Source organism: Anolis carolinensis, unplaced genomic scaffold, assembly GCF_035594765.1.
Source record: "Anolis carolinensis isolate JA03-04 unplaced genomic scaffold, rAnoCar3.1.pri scaffold_8, whole genome shotgun sequence".
NCBI lineage: Eukaryota > Metazoa > Chordata > Lepidosauria > Squamata > Dactyloidae > Anolis > Anolis carolinensis.
Window position 1 is genome coordinate 2,155,832 of NW_026943819.1, and position 15,296 is coordinate 2,171,127.

The 15,296-nt window shown below is 42.2% G+C and overlaps 1 protein-coding gene across 1 annotated transcript; it reads left to right on the top strand.

Moving 5' to 3' along the window:
* Positions 1–218: 218 nt before the first annotated feature.
* cunh11orf52 (chromosome unknown C11orf52 homolog) lies at positions 219–14,005 on the top strand. Its single transcript, XM_062960808.1, has 4 exons — positions 219–541; positions 7,534–7,574; positions 8,525–8,571; positions 11,433–14,005. Exons 1-4 carry the CDS (start codon positions 504–506, stop codon positions 11,682–11,684), a joined length of 378 nt encoding a protein of 125 aa, XP_062816878.1. The 5' UTR covers positions 219–503; the 3' UTR covers positions 11,685–14,005.
* The last annotated feature ends 1,291 nt before the right edge of the window (positions 14,006–15,296 follow it).

Consider the following 15,296-nt stretch of genomic DNA (forward strand, 5'->3'; position numbering starts at 1 on the left):
GTCCACACTCCGTGGATTTAATACAGCTGTATGGAAAGGGCTTGAGGAAGGATGCCACAGCCCTAGGGAAGGGGAGAGGTGTCAAACCGCATTAAGCCGGCAGTGTGGATGGGCTGCCTTTCAGTTCCCTTCGGAGGTGACCCAAATGGAAAGAAAGCGGGAGGAAGAGGAGGAGGAGGAGGAGGAGGAAGAGCGTCTCCTCCTTGCAAGGCACGCCTCCCTCCCTCCCTCCCTCCCTCCCTCGGAGCTGGCTTTGCGGTTGCCTTCCTTTCGCAAGGAAAGGGAAGGTGTGTGTTGTTTTCACCGCGACAAATCCGTATTTGTTGCCCAGGTGAGAGGGGGCCCTTCCCTCCCTGCTGGCCAGGGGCAGGGTGCCCTCCCCCTCCCCCTCCCCCTTGCCTGGAATTGAGAGAGAGAAAGAAGGAGAGAAAGAAAGAGAAAGGAAGAAAGAAAGAAAGAAAGAAGGGAAGAAACCAGGAAATGCGGCTTCTGCCGGAGAGGCGATGGGCAACCAGTGCGGAGGCGCCTGTGCTGGGAAAGGGTGAGTTTGGGTCTTATTAGGGGAGGATCAAGGGGGGGTCTCATGCCCAGACCCCTTGGAGGACCCATGGCAGCTCATTTAGTGCCTCCACCCCATGCCAAGGGGGAGAAGGACCCTTCAAACTCCCTCAATCCCTCTACTAGGGAGATACTTGTTGGCCACCTTGCAGGAAGGAGAAGCCTCCTTATTCCCTATAGTTTGGAGGAGGGGTCCTCGAACTGTTGGGGGGCCGGACTAGGATGAAATAGTGAAAAATCAGGATTGTTGTTGTTGTGTGCCTTCAAGTTGTTGTGTGCCTTCAACCCCAAGTCTAAAGTTTATGGCAGAGGCCAGGTCAATGAGCCTTAGTTTGGGGACCCCTGATCTAGACAATGTCACAAGACCATAGGTAAGCAAAGAGACCTTCAAAAACCATCTAGACAATCTCATAAAACCATAGGTAAGGAAAGAGACCTCCAAAAACCATCTAGATGGTCTCATAAGACCATAGGTAAGCAAAGAGACCTCCAAAGGCTATCTAGATGGTCTCATAAAACCATAGGTAAGCAAAGAGACCTCCAAAGGCCATCTAGATGGTCTCATAAGACCATAGGTAAGCAAAGAGACCTCCAAAGGCCATCTAGATGGTCTCACAAGGCCATAGGTAAGCAAAGAGACCTCCAAAGACCATCTAGATGGTCTCACAAGACCATAGGTAAGCAAAGAGACCTCCAAAGGCTATCTAGATGGTCTCATAAAACCATAGGTAAGCAAAGAGACCTCCAAAGGCTATCTAGATGGTCTCATAAGACCATAGGTAAGCAAAGAGACCTCCAAAGGCTATCTAGATGGTCTCACAAGACCATAGGTGAGCAAAGAGACCTCCAAAGGCTATCTAGATGGTCTCATAAGACCATAGGTAAGCAAAGAGACCTCCAAAGGCTATCTAGATGGTCTCACAAGACCATAGGTAAGCAAAGAGACCTCCAAAGGCCATCTAGACGATCTCATAAGACCATAGGTGAGCAAAGAGACCCTCAAAGGCCATCTATATGTTCTCATAAGACCATAGGTAAGCAAAGAGACCTCCAAAGGCTATCTAGATGGTCTCACAAGGCCATAGGTAAGTAAAGAGACCCTCAAAGGCCATCTAGATAATCTCATAAGGCCATCAGAAGACCATAGATAAGGAAAGGGACCCTCAAAGGCCATCTTTGAATGCCATGTCTCCATGAGATGGTCTTGGGAGTTGCAGTTTCCCAAGATCCAACCCCTTCTCTGGGCATGTTTGCACTAGAGAATAAATGCAGTTGGGACACATTTTAAATGCCATTATTATTTTTATTATTGTTGTTATTGTTATTATTATTAATAGTAGTAGTAGTATGCCATGTCTCCATGCTACGCAGTCCTGGGAGTTATAGTTTCCCAAGGTGCATACCCTTCTCTTGAATGCGTTTACACTATGAAATGAATGCTCTTGGACTCCACTTTAAATACCATAGGTCCATACTATACATTCCTGGGAGTTATAGTTTCCCAAGGTGCATACCCTTCTCTTGAATGCGTTTACACTATGAAATGAATGCTCTTGGACTCCACTTTAAATACCATCGGTCCATACTATACATTCCTGGGAGTTATAGTTTCCCAAGGTCCATACCCTTCTCTTGAATGCGTTTACACTATGAAATGAATGCTTTTGGACTCCACTTTAAATATGTGTTCCTGGGAATTATAGTTTCCCAAGGCCCATCATACCCTTCTCTGGGTCCATTTGCACTAGAGAATAAATACAGTAAGGACCCATTTTAAATGCCATTATTATTATTATTATTATTGTGACAATGAAATATGATGTATACATTCAGTTTTATCATATTTATTTATTGTGTTGTTACAAGTGTTTTGTCTAGTTTTTGTATAGAATGTAATCAGGTCTTTTCAAGCCTGTTTGTTTGGCTTGGTACTTTGATATGGCCTTCCTCTTGTTGTTGTTATTATTATTATTATTATTATTATTATTATTACACCATTCCTCCATGCTGTGCAGTCCTTGGAGCCATAGTTTCCCAAGGTCCATATCTTTGGACATGGCACGACCATGGCACTTAAAGCAGGGCTCAATCTGCATCCATTGTGCCGTGTAGATGCCCGCTTGGTCTCCTTTGGAGGGTCAGTTTGCAAAGGGAGCGGCCGGACCCTTGGCTGGGCTTCCCTTGTTCTAATTTGAGCGAATCCACCTGAGTTTGGATGGACGTTGCCAACCATCTATCTTCTCAGCCCGGGGATTAGTTTGCAGCCGGGCTCAGAATAACTCCTGTTGCGGGGAAAGGCACGGCCAGGCAAGACAAGGGGAGAGGAAACCGATACGGGGCCCGTTCTTCTCTCCCAAAACAGGGCCGGGTGGGGATGCCAGCCAGGATATTTAGAGACAATCTATTTTAATGGCATGGCCACGGCTTGGCAGGACAGGAGGTGCGGAGGGACCCTTTGTGCTCCTCTCTTGGCCCCTTTGGATTAAGGGGTGGGCTGTGTGTGTGCTTCTACACTGGAGAATTAAAGCACTTTGATACCACTGTAACCAAAACTCAGCCAGAACTAAATAATAATAATAATAATAATAATAATAATAATAATAATAATAATAATAATAATGTCCAACATGTGATCCAATACAACAGCCAGCAGAGTGTCTACTGTGCACTCATCTTAAATATTGAAAAACATTTAATCTACTGGTGCCTCAATTAATGCAATTTTATTGGTATCTATTTTTATTTCTGAAATTTACCACTCTTGGCTTATACTGGAGTCAATGTTTTCCCAGTTTTTTGTGTGGTAAAATTAGGTGCCTCGGCTTATATTCAGGTCGGCTTATACTCGAGTATATACGGTAATCATATGTGTCTATATGGATCCAATATCTATCTATCTGCCTGGTGATCGATCGATCTATCTATCTATCTGTCTGTCTGTCTGTCTGTCTGTCTGTCTGCTACCTAGCTATCATATGGGTCTATATGGATTATCATCTATCTATCAATCATATAGGTCTATATGGATCCAATATCTATCTATCTGCCTGGTGATATATCTATCTATCTATCTATCTATCTATCTATCTATCTATCTATCTATCTATCATCTATCTACTTGTCTGTCAGTCTGTCTGTCTGCTACCTAGCTATCATATGGGTCTATATGGATTATCATCTATCTATCAATCATATGGGTCTATATATGGATCCTCTATCTGTCTGTTTATATATCTGTTTGTTGATCTATCTATCTGTCTGTCTATCTATCATATGGGTCTAACTCTATATGGATCTAATATCTACCTATCATATAGATCTATGTGGATCATCTGTCTGTCTATCTATCTGTTTGTTGATCTGTCTATCTATCTATAGTATCTATCATATGGGTCTATATATGGATCCTCTATCTGTCTATCTATCTGTTTGTTGTTCTGTCTATCTATAGTATCTATCGTATGGGTCTATATATGGATCCTCTATCTGTCTATCTATCTGTTTGTTGTTCTGTCTATCTATCTATAGTATCTATCATATGGGTCTATATATGGATCCTCTATCTGTCTATCTGTCTGTTTGTTGATCTATCTATCTATCTATCTATCTATCTATCTATCTATCTATAGTATCTATCATATGGGTCTAACTCTATATAGATCTAATATATATATATATCATTTGGGTCTGTGTGGATCCTCTATCTATCTATCTATCTATCTATCTATCTATCTATCTATCTATCTATCTATCTATCTATCTATCTCTCTATCATATGGATCTATATATGGGTCCTCTATCTATCTGTTTGTTGTTCTGTCTATCTATCTATAGTATCTATCATATGGGTCTATATATGGATCCTCTATCTGTCTATCTGTCTGTTCGTTGATCTATCTATCTATCTATATCTATCTATCTATCTATAGTATCTATCATATGGGTCTAACTCTATATAGATCTAATATATATATATCATTTGGGTCTGTGTGGATCCTCTATCTATCTATCTATCATATGGATCTATATATGGGTCCTCTATCTATCTGTTTGTTGATCTGTCTATCTATCTATAGTATCTATCATATGGGTCTATATATGGATCCTCTATCTGTCTATCTGTCTGTTCGTTGATCTATCTATCTATCTATCTATCTATAGTAGCTATCATATGGGTCTAACTCTATATAGATCTAATATCTATATATCATTTGGGTCTGTATGGATCCTCTATCTATCTATCTGTCTATCTATCTACTTAGCTGTCGTATGGGTCTGTATGCATCAAATATCTTTCTATCTATCTGTCTATCTATTAAACCGCCGAGCTGCTGAACTTACTGACTGAAAGGTCAGCAGTTCGAATCCCAGGAGCACGGCGAGCTCCTGCTGTTAGCCCCAGCTTCTGCCAACTTAGCAGTCCGAAAACATGCAAATGTGAGTAGATCAATAGGTACTGCTCCGGCGGGAAAGTAATGGTGCTCCATGCAGTCATGCCAGTGGCCACATAACCTGGGAGGTGTCTACGGACAATGCCGGCTCTTCGGCTTAGAAATGGAGATGAGCACCAACCCCCAGAGTTGGACACGACTGGACTTAAGGAATAAGGAAATTGTCATTTAACGTGTGTTTACACTGTAGAAGGAATGCAGTTTGTGACTTTGCCTGGACTGCCATGGCTCAATGCAATGGGATCCTGAGAGTTCTGGGGGGAATTAAACACCAGGGCAGTGACAAACCAAGGTTTCAGAGCAAGAACAAAGTCTCTTTTAGGAAAAATCCTTTAGCCGGGAGAGGAAAATATCCCCCCAAATGAGGACAAATTGTACTCAGTGGATACGGGCAGCGGACCAAGTTTTGGAACGGAAAAACCGGGTAGGAGGAAGACATAAAACGGAACGGGTGGAAATACAAACAGGAGGACCTCGGATCATAACATTTCGCCGCACGTCCCGCTTATAAATATTGTTTGGAAAGTAGTCGTCACAACGTTAATAAAACCCAGCACGATGTTGTCGTTTGAACATTAGGATTCGAATTCCTGCTCAACCCATGGGACGAGTCACACTCTCTCAGCCTTCAAGGGATGTGTGATTTCAGCTCTGCTATAACTGCAGGTTCGGGGCCTGTGTGCCAAGTTTTCAAATTATTATTATTATTCTTATTATTTGCAACATTTATATCCCTCCCTTCTCACCGCAAAGGGGTCTCAGTGCGGTTTACAAGTACAGTAGAATCTCACTTATCCAACACTCGCTTATCCAACGTTCTGGATTATCCAACGCATTTTTGTAGTCAATGTTTTCAATACATCGTGATATTTTGGTGCTAAATTCATAAATACAGTAATTAGCATTACTGCGTATTGAACTACTTTTTCTGTCAAATTTGTTGTATAACATGATGTTTTGGTGCTTAGTTTGTAAAATCATAAACTAATTTGATGTTTTAGGCTTTTCCTTAATGCCTCCTTATTATCCAACCTATTCGCTTATCCAACATTCTGCCGGCCCGTTTATGTTGGATAAATGAGACTCTACTGTATATATACATACAATATATTATATTATACAATTATATTGCAATATTATTAGTAAAATTGCATGTAATATAAATATACAATTATAATAGTGAATTATAATTATTATTACATTGTACTACATCATAATATTATTATTAATATTACATGTATATACAATATATTATAATATTAGTATAGTATAATATTATTATATATTATTACTGTATATCATTAAATTGATACAGAAGACATGTTGAAAAGATGATGGAAAGGACCAAATGAGACACAGTCAGTTGAAGGCAAAACCAGAGGTTTATTCTCAATGGCTGGAGAGGATGTCAGCAGAGACGGCACTCTAAAAACTCGCATAGCACAATTGCGAATATATAGTATATTTATTACATTTTGACAGCTATTGAAGCCTACAGTGCTTCCTTTTGATTGGCTCAGAAAGTGTCCAGCTAGGTTCCGCTCCCTGATTTGTCCTAAGCCGATGCTGATTGGTCTTTAAAGGGGAAACTGTAATAAACTGTCATTGGACTATTTAGAAGATATATCAATTTTCAATCCACCCATGCGGAGGGCTCGATTGGGACAGAATGCAATGGAGCAAGCGATAATGGGCTTAATATTCTAGTCTTGGGTGATACAAGGTGTCAGTCCAGATAAACAATGGGTGCAAGAGGTGTTGTCCGTCTCAATGGGTGTCACAATTGTGGGTCTGGTTTGGGGGCATGGAAGAGAAAGCATTCCCAGATATATCAGATGAAACAGTTAAGAGGACCCAGGGGTTCTGATGCAGGTTCATTGTATGTCTCCCTTCTCGTCCATTGTGACAGTTTTATGGTAATTTGGGGAATCACTTGTTGAAGTCTGAGATGGGGTGAAGAGCGGTATATAAATTAATTAATTAAATAAATAAATCTTGAAATGTTATTATAGGGAAAAATGGAAAAAGGCAATGTGGGTGAGTGACATTGTTGTACCTCAGCAAGCAGCTGAGGATTTTTCTGACATTTCAAAGAACGAGGGATTTGATGGGCTTCAAAGTGTAATGAGGATTTTGATGGGTTTCAAAGTGAAGAGTCTGTCAGTGTTAGGAGAGAATTGCAGCCAAACGAGGCCAAAGTTTTGGATTCCTGTACTCAGGCAACTGGGGAAAGTTAAAGTCCCAGGTCTCTTGAGAAACGGCCTTCGGCTGATGGGGAGTTTTCCCGAGAAACCGAATTAGGCTTGAGAACAGAGGGAGTGAAAAATAGACTAATTAGAAGCTCTGAGAGAATCTGTGATAATACCTTATAGCCTAGGTGCGTTCGGCATGATCATGGCACCAATCTTGCCATGATAGGCTTGCCTTGGGGTCACCATAAGTTGGAAATGGAAAGTCAGAGTACGTTCAGAGGAGTCGGGTCTTCCGAATGTGATGCATCTCTTTCTCCCGTCTTTTTCTTTAGGAGCTGTCCTTCGCCGTTCAAGAGAAAGAAAGAAAAACCAGGTGAGTTTTTGGTTGTCAGTGGGAATCTTTCTCCGGGAGCTTTGTGATATTTCTGGGTTGAGTTCTCCATCCAGTGGGACCACCTTCGGGCTGCATCTGCACTGTAGAATTAACACAGTTTGGAACCACTTGAACTGCTACAGTTAAGTGTTATGGAATCCTGGATGTTGTAGGTTGGTGAGGCACCAGGACTCGTTGACAGAGGAGGCTATGGTGTAGATCAGGCGTGGTTGAACTTGAGGCCTCCAGGTGTTTTGGATTGCAACTCCCACCATTCCTAACAGCCTCAGGCCCCTTCCTTTTCCCCCTCCGCCGCTTAAGCGGCGGAGGGGGAAAAGGAAAGGGCCTGAGGCTGTTAGGAATGGTGGGAGTTGCAATCCAAAACATCTGGAGGTCTCAGGTTCAACCATGTCTGGTGTAGATGCATCTGAGAGATCCTAAACAGGAGCAATAAACATGAAATCTACTTGACTTAGTCTTTGCAAAACATGTTCTGGGACGAAATACCCAACCTTGTAGATAAATAAACAGAATGTTCCAAAGTTGTTATTTTTCCTGTTTTTCCTAAGGAGACCTCTGTCCTTGCTTTCCTTCTGCAGGGTGTTTCCATGGACAACGTGGTTTTGTGTGCCTCGAACCAGCGCCCTTGTGGCAAGGGATTTGGGTATTATCAAGGGAGGGAAGGAGTCATGCGCTAAACATTGACAAAAAGGTTAAACATTGACAAAAAGGTCACAACAGGTTTCTGTTTCCAATGCAAGATCTCAGAGCAGAGAGTTAAAAAAAAGCACATGCTTGCATGTATAATGTAGACCGAATGCAGTACTTTGGCTGCCTCTACTCAATGGAGTCGTGGGAGTTGTAGTTTGGAGAGGTTAAAGACCTTGTAAAACTATGCTCTACTGTGTCCCTTGTTATTTCCCAAATTATATCAACCGTTTCTTTTCCAGGATCCAGAATCGACAAGAAGAGTATTCAGCGCCCAGAGAGCAAAAAGGTAAATTCTTTCCCAAGAGATGTAATAATGCCAGTTGCAAAACCATAGTAGACCTGTAGTACGAATTTGAGTTGCATTATATGTCAGTGTAGAGCCAACCTATGTTTAGGTCTATTTTAGTATTTATATATTATAGGCTTTCAATTATAATTTCTATCGTTTTCAGTGACATAAGCCACTTTGAATTTTGCTGTGGTGATGGTGGTGGTGATGGTGATGACGATAATGATGGTGGTGGTGATGACGATGGTGGTGACGATGGTGGTGACGATAGTGATGATGGTGGTGATGACAATGGTGATGACAATAGTGATGGTGGTGATGATGATGGTGATAGTAGTGATGATGGTAGTGATGATGGTGATGGTGATGTTAATTATGATGACCATGGTGATGGTGATGATGATAATGATGATGGTGATGATGATAATAATGATGGTGGATTATGACGCTAGTGATGATGATAGTGATGGTGGTGATGACGATGGTGATGGTGATGATAATTGTGATGACCATGGTGATGGTGATGATGATAATGATGATGGTGATGATGATAGTGATGGTGGTGGTGATGGCGTGATGATGGTGGTGACGATGGTGATGATGATAGTGATGATGGTGGTGATGACAATGGTGATGACAATACTGATGGTGGTGATGATGATGGTGATGGTAGTGATGATGGTAATGATGATGGTGATGGTGATGTTAATTATGTTGACCATGGTGATGGTGATGATGATAATGATGATGGTGATGATGATAATAATGATGGTGGTGATGACGCTAGTGATGATGATAGTGATGGTGGTGATGACGATGGTGATGGTGATGATAATTGTGATGACCATGGTGATGGTGATGATGATAATGATGATGGTGATGATGATAGTGATGGTAGTGATGACGATGGTGATGGTGATGATAATGGTGATGACCATAGTGATGACTATGTTGTGGAATTTCATTTGGACGCGGGTGAAGAAAGCAGACTGACAGCAGAAGTTGTCTTCAAGATAGGGTTGTTGTATGTCTTTTGGGCTGTGTGGCCATGTTCCAGAAGTATTCTGGAAAGAATACTTCTGGAACATGGCCACACAGCCCGAAAGACATACAACAACCCTGTGATCCCGGCCATGAAAGCCTTCGACAACACATTGTCTTCAAGATAGTTTACTTTTGGCCAAGAGCAGGTGACAATGTTAGCTAATGCCCAAAAAACGCAATGCCACACCTTAAATTGGCTTTCCAATTTATAAAATTTTACAGAAGCATGCGCAGAAAGCTAACTGACAATGGAATTTGCTGACTATTATAATCCTTTTGGACATGCGTAGTTGCCTTGTAACTTATATAACTCATTACTCATCACATCAGGTGACGTGTCCATAGTTTGCTCCACGTATGCACTATCCTCAGGTGACATGTTCATAGTTCATCCCACGTATGCATCATCCAGCAGCCACATCATTACTGCAGTTTGCATGAGCTTATATTGTGAGCAAAGAGCAAATGTCAGGCAGAACATGTCCTGTCAACACTTTCATGGAAAAACAAGATTTTTGAGTAAGGGTCATCTAGGTAAGGGATTTTTAGGGTCTTTAAATAAAATATTAAAGAGCTGCTCCATTATTTATGGTGATGACGATGATGGTGATGGTGAGATGACAATGGTGATGGTGTTGACAATGGTGATGACAGTGATGATGATGGTGGTGATGATGGTGACAATGATAATGACGCTAGTGATGATGATAGTGATGGTGGGGATGATGATGGTGATGGTGATGACCCTGGTGATGTCAGTGATGATGATGGTGGAGATGACAATGGTGATAGTGTTGACAATGGTGATGATAGTGATGATGATGATGGTGACGATGATAATGACGCTAGTGATGATGATAGTGATGGTGGGGATGATGATGGTGATGGTGATGACCATGGTGATGTCAGTGATGATGATGGTGGAGATGACAATGGTGATAGTGTTGACAATGGTGATGACAGTGATGATGATGATGGTGATGATGGTGATGACGATAATGATGCTACTGATGATGATGGTGATGGTGATGACCATGGAGATGACAATGGTGATAGTGTTGACAATGGTGATGATAGTGATGATGATGATGGTGATGATGGTGACGATGATAATAACGCTAGTGATGATGATAGTGATGGCGGGGATGATGATGGTGATGGTGATGACCATGGTGATGACCATGGTGATGTCAGTGATGATGATGGTGGAGATGACAATGGTGATAGTGTTGACAATGCTGATGACAGTGATGATGATGATGGCGACGATGGCGACGATGATAATGACACTAATGATGATGATAGTGATGGTGGGGATGATGATGGTGATGGTGATGACCATGGTGAAGACCATGGTGATGTCAGTGATGATGATGGTGGAGATGACAATGGTGATAGTGTTGACAATGGTGATGATAGTGATGATGATGATGGTGACGATGATAATGATGCTAGTGATGATGATAGTGATGGTGGGGATGATGATGGTGATGGTGATGACCATGGTGATGACCCTGGTGATGTCAGTGATGATGATGGTGGAGATGACAATGGTGATAGTGTTGACAATGGTGATGATAGTGATGATGATGATGGTGACGATGATAATGACGCTAGTGATGATGATAGTGATGGTGGGGATGATGATGGTGATGGTGATGACCATGGTGATGTCAGTGATGATGATGGTGGAGATGACAATGGTGATGATGTTGACGATGATAATGACGATGGTGATGATAATGACGATGGTGATGATGGTGGTGATGATAAGACCTGCCGTGACATTACATCTTCTCATTTCCCATCTCCAGGGCCTTGAGGTGGCTCCGGTTTACGACGAGGTCTCCGAGTTCCCGGTCTACGCTAGTGTGAGCAAGCCCAAGCCCTCCAAGCGCGAGGACAGCAGCGTCCACTATGCGGACATCCAGGTTTTCAGCAAAGTCCGGGAACGTTCGGCCGGCGAGGTGAAAGGCCTGCAGAGCCAGGCCGCCACCGAGTACGCCACTCTCAACTTCCCTCGCGTCGCCCCGAAATACGACAGCAAGAACGGGACGCTGGTGTAGTTTTCCCTCTTGCTCTGGTCTCCATCTTCTATATATATAAAAGGGTACTGGAATCACGGCACCGGACAAAAGAACTAAACTAAATGCCCCACAACCTCGAAAATTGACAGCACAACCTCTCATCCACGCCTCTACGTTCATACAACAAAAAGAAAAGAAAAATAAAGTCCTAGCCACAGCAACGCGTGGCCGGGCACGGCTAGTTATTATATCTATCTATCTATCTATCTATCTATCTATCTATCTATCTATCTATCTATCTATCTCAACCTGGATCTTGTGCCGGATGTCCGGACACGTTTGACATCTCCAGCACTTGTGACCCTTTTGGAGACTTTCTTCTTTCCGAGATATCTACCCAAACTGTTTCTCGGGTGTGCCAAGAAAAAGACTATTTGGGACATAATAACAGGAGACCAACCTAAAGACAGTGGAGCTTCTCTTGTTGTCCCTTTTTGGTACGAGATGGAACGGACAGAACTGGAAGCCTTGGAGCCCAAAGCGCTGATTTCTGGGCAGACGAAGGGTGCATCTAGACTTTAGTTTTATACCATTTTGATTGCTCCGACTTTTGGGCAGAGATGGCTAAAGACCTTGCGGAACTACAACTCCCAGGATCCCATCACATGGATCCATGGCAGTTTAAAGCGACATCAAACCACATTCATTCTACAGTGTGGATGCCCATTTATAATGAGTCATAATAATATAATATACTTTATTTATATTGAGCCCTCAATGGCGCGGCGGGTTAAACTGAGTTGCAGGACTTGCTGACCGAAAGGTTAGCAGTTTGAATCCGGGGAGCGGGGTGAGCTCTCGCTGTTAGCCCCAGCTTCTGCCAACGTAGCAGTCCGAAAGCATGCGAATGTGAGTAGATCAATAGGTACCGCTCCAACGGGAAGATAATGGTGCTCCATGCAGTCATGCCAATGGACACATGACTTTGGAGATGACTATGACAACGGCGGCTCTTTCGGTCTGCTAGGTGGGCAGGTGAACTGGGGCTGACGGGGGGGTGCTCACCCCGACCTGGGCTCGAACTGCCGACCTTTCAATCGGCAGGATTTTCAGCAGCATAGCGGTTTAACCCATTGTGCTAAGCCCAACCTCTTTATGCCACTTATCACATCCTTGCTAAAAGCGGTACCTATTTACCTACTCGCATTTCTGCTTTCGATCTGCTAGATGGGCAGGTGAGCTGGGGCTGAAGGCGGGTGCTCACCCCAACCCGGGCTTGAACTGCCAACCTTTCAATCGGCAGGATTTTCAGCAGCATAGCGGTTTGGCCAATTGTGCTAAGTCCAACCTCTTTATGCCACTTATCACCTCCTCGCTAAAAGCAGTACCTATTTACCTACTCACATTTCTGCTTTCGATCTGCTAGGTGGGCAGGTGAGCTGGGGCTGAAGGCAGGTGCTCACCCCAACCCGGGCTTGAACTGCCAGCCTTTCGATTGATGGGATTTTCAGTAGCATAGCGGTTTAGCCCATTGTGCTAAGCTCAACCTCTTTATGCCACTTATCACCTCCTCGCTAAAAGTGGTACTTATTTACCTACTTGCATTTCTGCTTTTGATCTGCTAGGTGGGCAGGTGAGCTGGGGCTGAAGGCGGGTGCTCACCCCAACCCGGGCTTGAACTGCCAGCCTTTCAATTGGTAGGATTTTCAGCAGCATAGCGGTTTAGCCCATTGTACTAAGCTCAACCTTTTTATGCCACTTATCACATCCTTGCTAAAAGCGGTACTTATTTACCTACTCGCATTTCTGCTTTCGATCTGCTAGGTGGGCAGGTGAGCTGGGGCTGAAGGCGGGTGCTCACCCCGACCCGGACTCGAACTGCCGACCTTTCAATCGGCAGGATTTTCAGCAGCACAGCGGTTTAGCCTTTTTATGTCACTTAAGGACATGTATTTCTGTATCGAGGACACTTTCAATATTACATATCTCAATGGATGAATTGTAATAGATTTTAGAGGTTTGGCCGGAATTAAATGTTTTGATTCTACTCCAAACTCTGTGATTGATGTAAATGACATTTTGCTGCAGCTCAACTCCAGAAGAATATGTTGAATCCTTTTTTGTGCTTATCCATGTTTACCTTACATTTTGAGCTTTAAGGCCATTAAATAAGAGACATAACTGATAAAGATGCATTATTTGTAGGCTGTGAGGAATGGTGGGAGTTGAAGTCCAAAACACCCGGAAGGCCAAAGTTTGCCCAGGCCTGGTCTAAAGCAACCGCAAAGCTGAAAATGCACAGAAATCTGTATATATATCTTTATTATTCTGATTTGTACAATAAAGAGCTGGATAAGAAATGCCTGGAAAGCCTTTTTGAGTAGAATTTTTTTGGTAGGAAATAAATATTGTTAAAATAATTAAGACCAATAGGGATTGCTCTGGTTGGTTGGAAGACATGCCAGCAGGATGTTTGTGGTAATAATAATAATAATAATAATAATAATAATAATAATAATAATAATAATTTTATTTTTATATCCCGCTTCCATCTCCCTACAGGGACTCGGGGCGGCTAACATGGGGCCAAGCCCAATTTTCCACGATAAACAAGATAAAATACATTCACAATAAAACAGACATCATTGACATTTAAAATTACAAGTTAAACCAACATTTTAAACAATAATGTAATGGTAAATAAACCGCCAAATAAGAACGATTTAATTCAAGACTAAGAAGCCTCTCACGTATTCTCTCAGATGAGCTAGTCTATTTTTCACTCCCTCCGTTCTCAAACCTAATCTGACTTCTCGGGAAATTCCAGGCCGTTTCGCATAATGTATTTATTATATAATTTAAAATATAATAACATAAGGCAATAATATACTAATAATATATTGTAATCATATAAAATAATAATATATTATTATATATTTAAAAATATAATATAAAATATTATTATTATATAATAATATATAAATAATTATAAGAATATCTAATAATATGCATACATTTCTATGTATCTAAGCTGAAGAGCCGGCGTTGTCCGTAGACACCTCCAAGGTTATGTGGCCACTGACATGACTGCATGGAGCGCCAATGTTACCTTCCCGCTGGAGCAGTACCTATTGATCTACTCACCTTTGCATGTTTTCAAACTGCTAGGTTGGCAGAAGCTGGGGCTAACAGCAGGAGCTCACCCCTTTCAGTCAGTAAGTTCAGCAGTTCAGTGGTTTAATCCATTGCACCACTGGGGGGGGGGGTCCAATCTAATAATACAGTAATATAAAAATAAATTATTATATTATTATTTTAATTGGCACCTTGCCATTAAACCCTGCGATACGGATGCCCGTATTTTGGATGCAATTTTAAATTTGGAAGACAAGCATGTGCAAAGTGCATTTCCTCCCACAATGAGGCAAAGGCTTCAGTGCTAGTTACATCCAGATACGTATTGAATGTCACAGTGTTGTAAATGTTGATGTTGATCACTGTCCATATCTTTGGAAAGCTTTGTGTTCCGTGATTTATATAAAACTAGCTGCTCCCGGCCACGCGTTGCTGTGGCGAAGTGTGGTAGTATGGGAAATAAAGTATTGAGGAATTGGTGGTAGTTAGTATATGTTAGTATATGTTATTTCCTGT

What these genes read in the sequence shown, in the direction of transcription:
- cunh11orf52 (XM_062960808.1), top strand. Translation starts at nt 504, where the DNA reads ATGGGCAACCAGTGCGGAGGCGCCTGTGCTGGGAAAGG. An exon ending in GGCGCCTGTGCTGGGAAAGG is followed by an intron (nt 542 to 7,533) that starts GTGAGTTTGGGT and finishes CTTTTTCTTTAG; the next exon opens with GAGCTGTCCTTCGCCGTTCA. An exon ending in GAGAAAGAAAGAAAAACCAG is followed by an intron (nt 7,575 to 8,524) that starts GTGAGTTTTTGG and finishes TTTCTTTTCCAG; the next exon opens with GATCCAGAATCGACAAGAAG.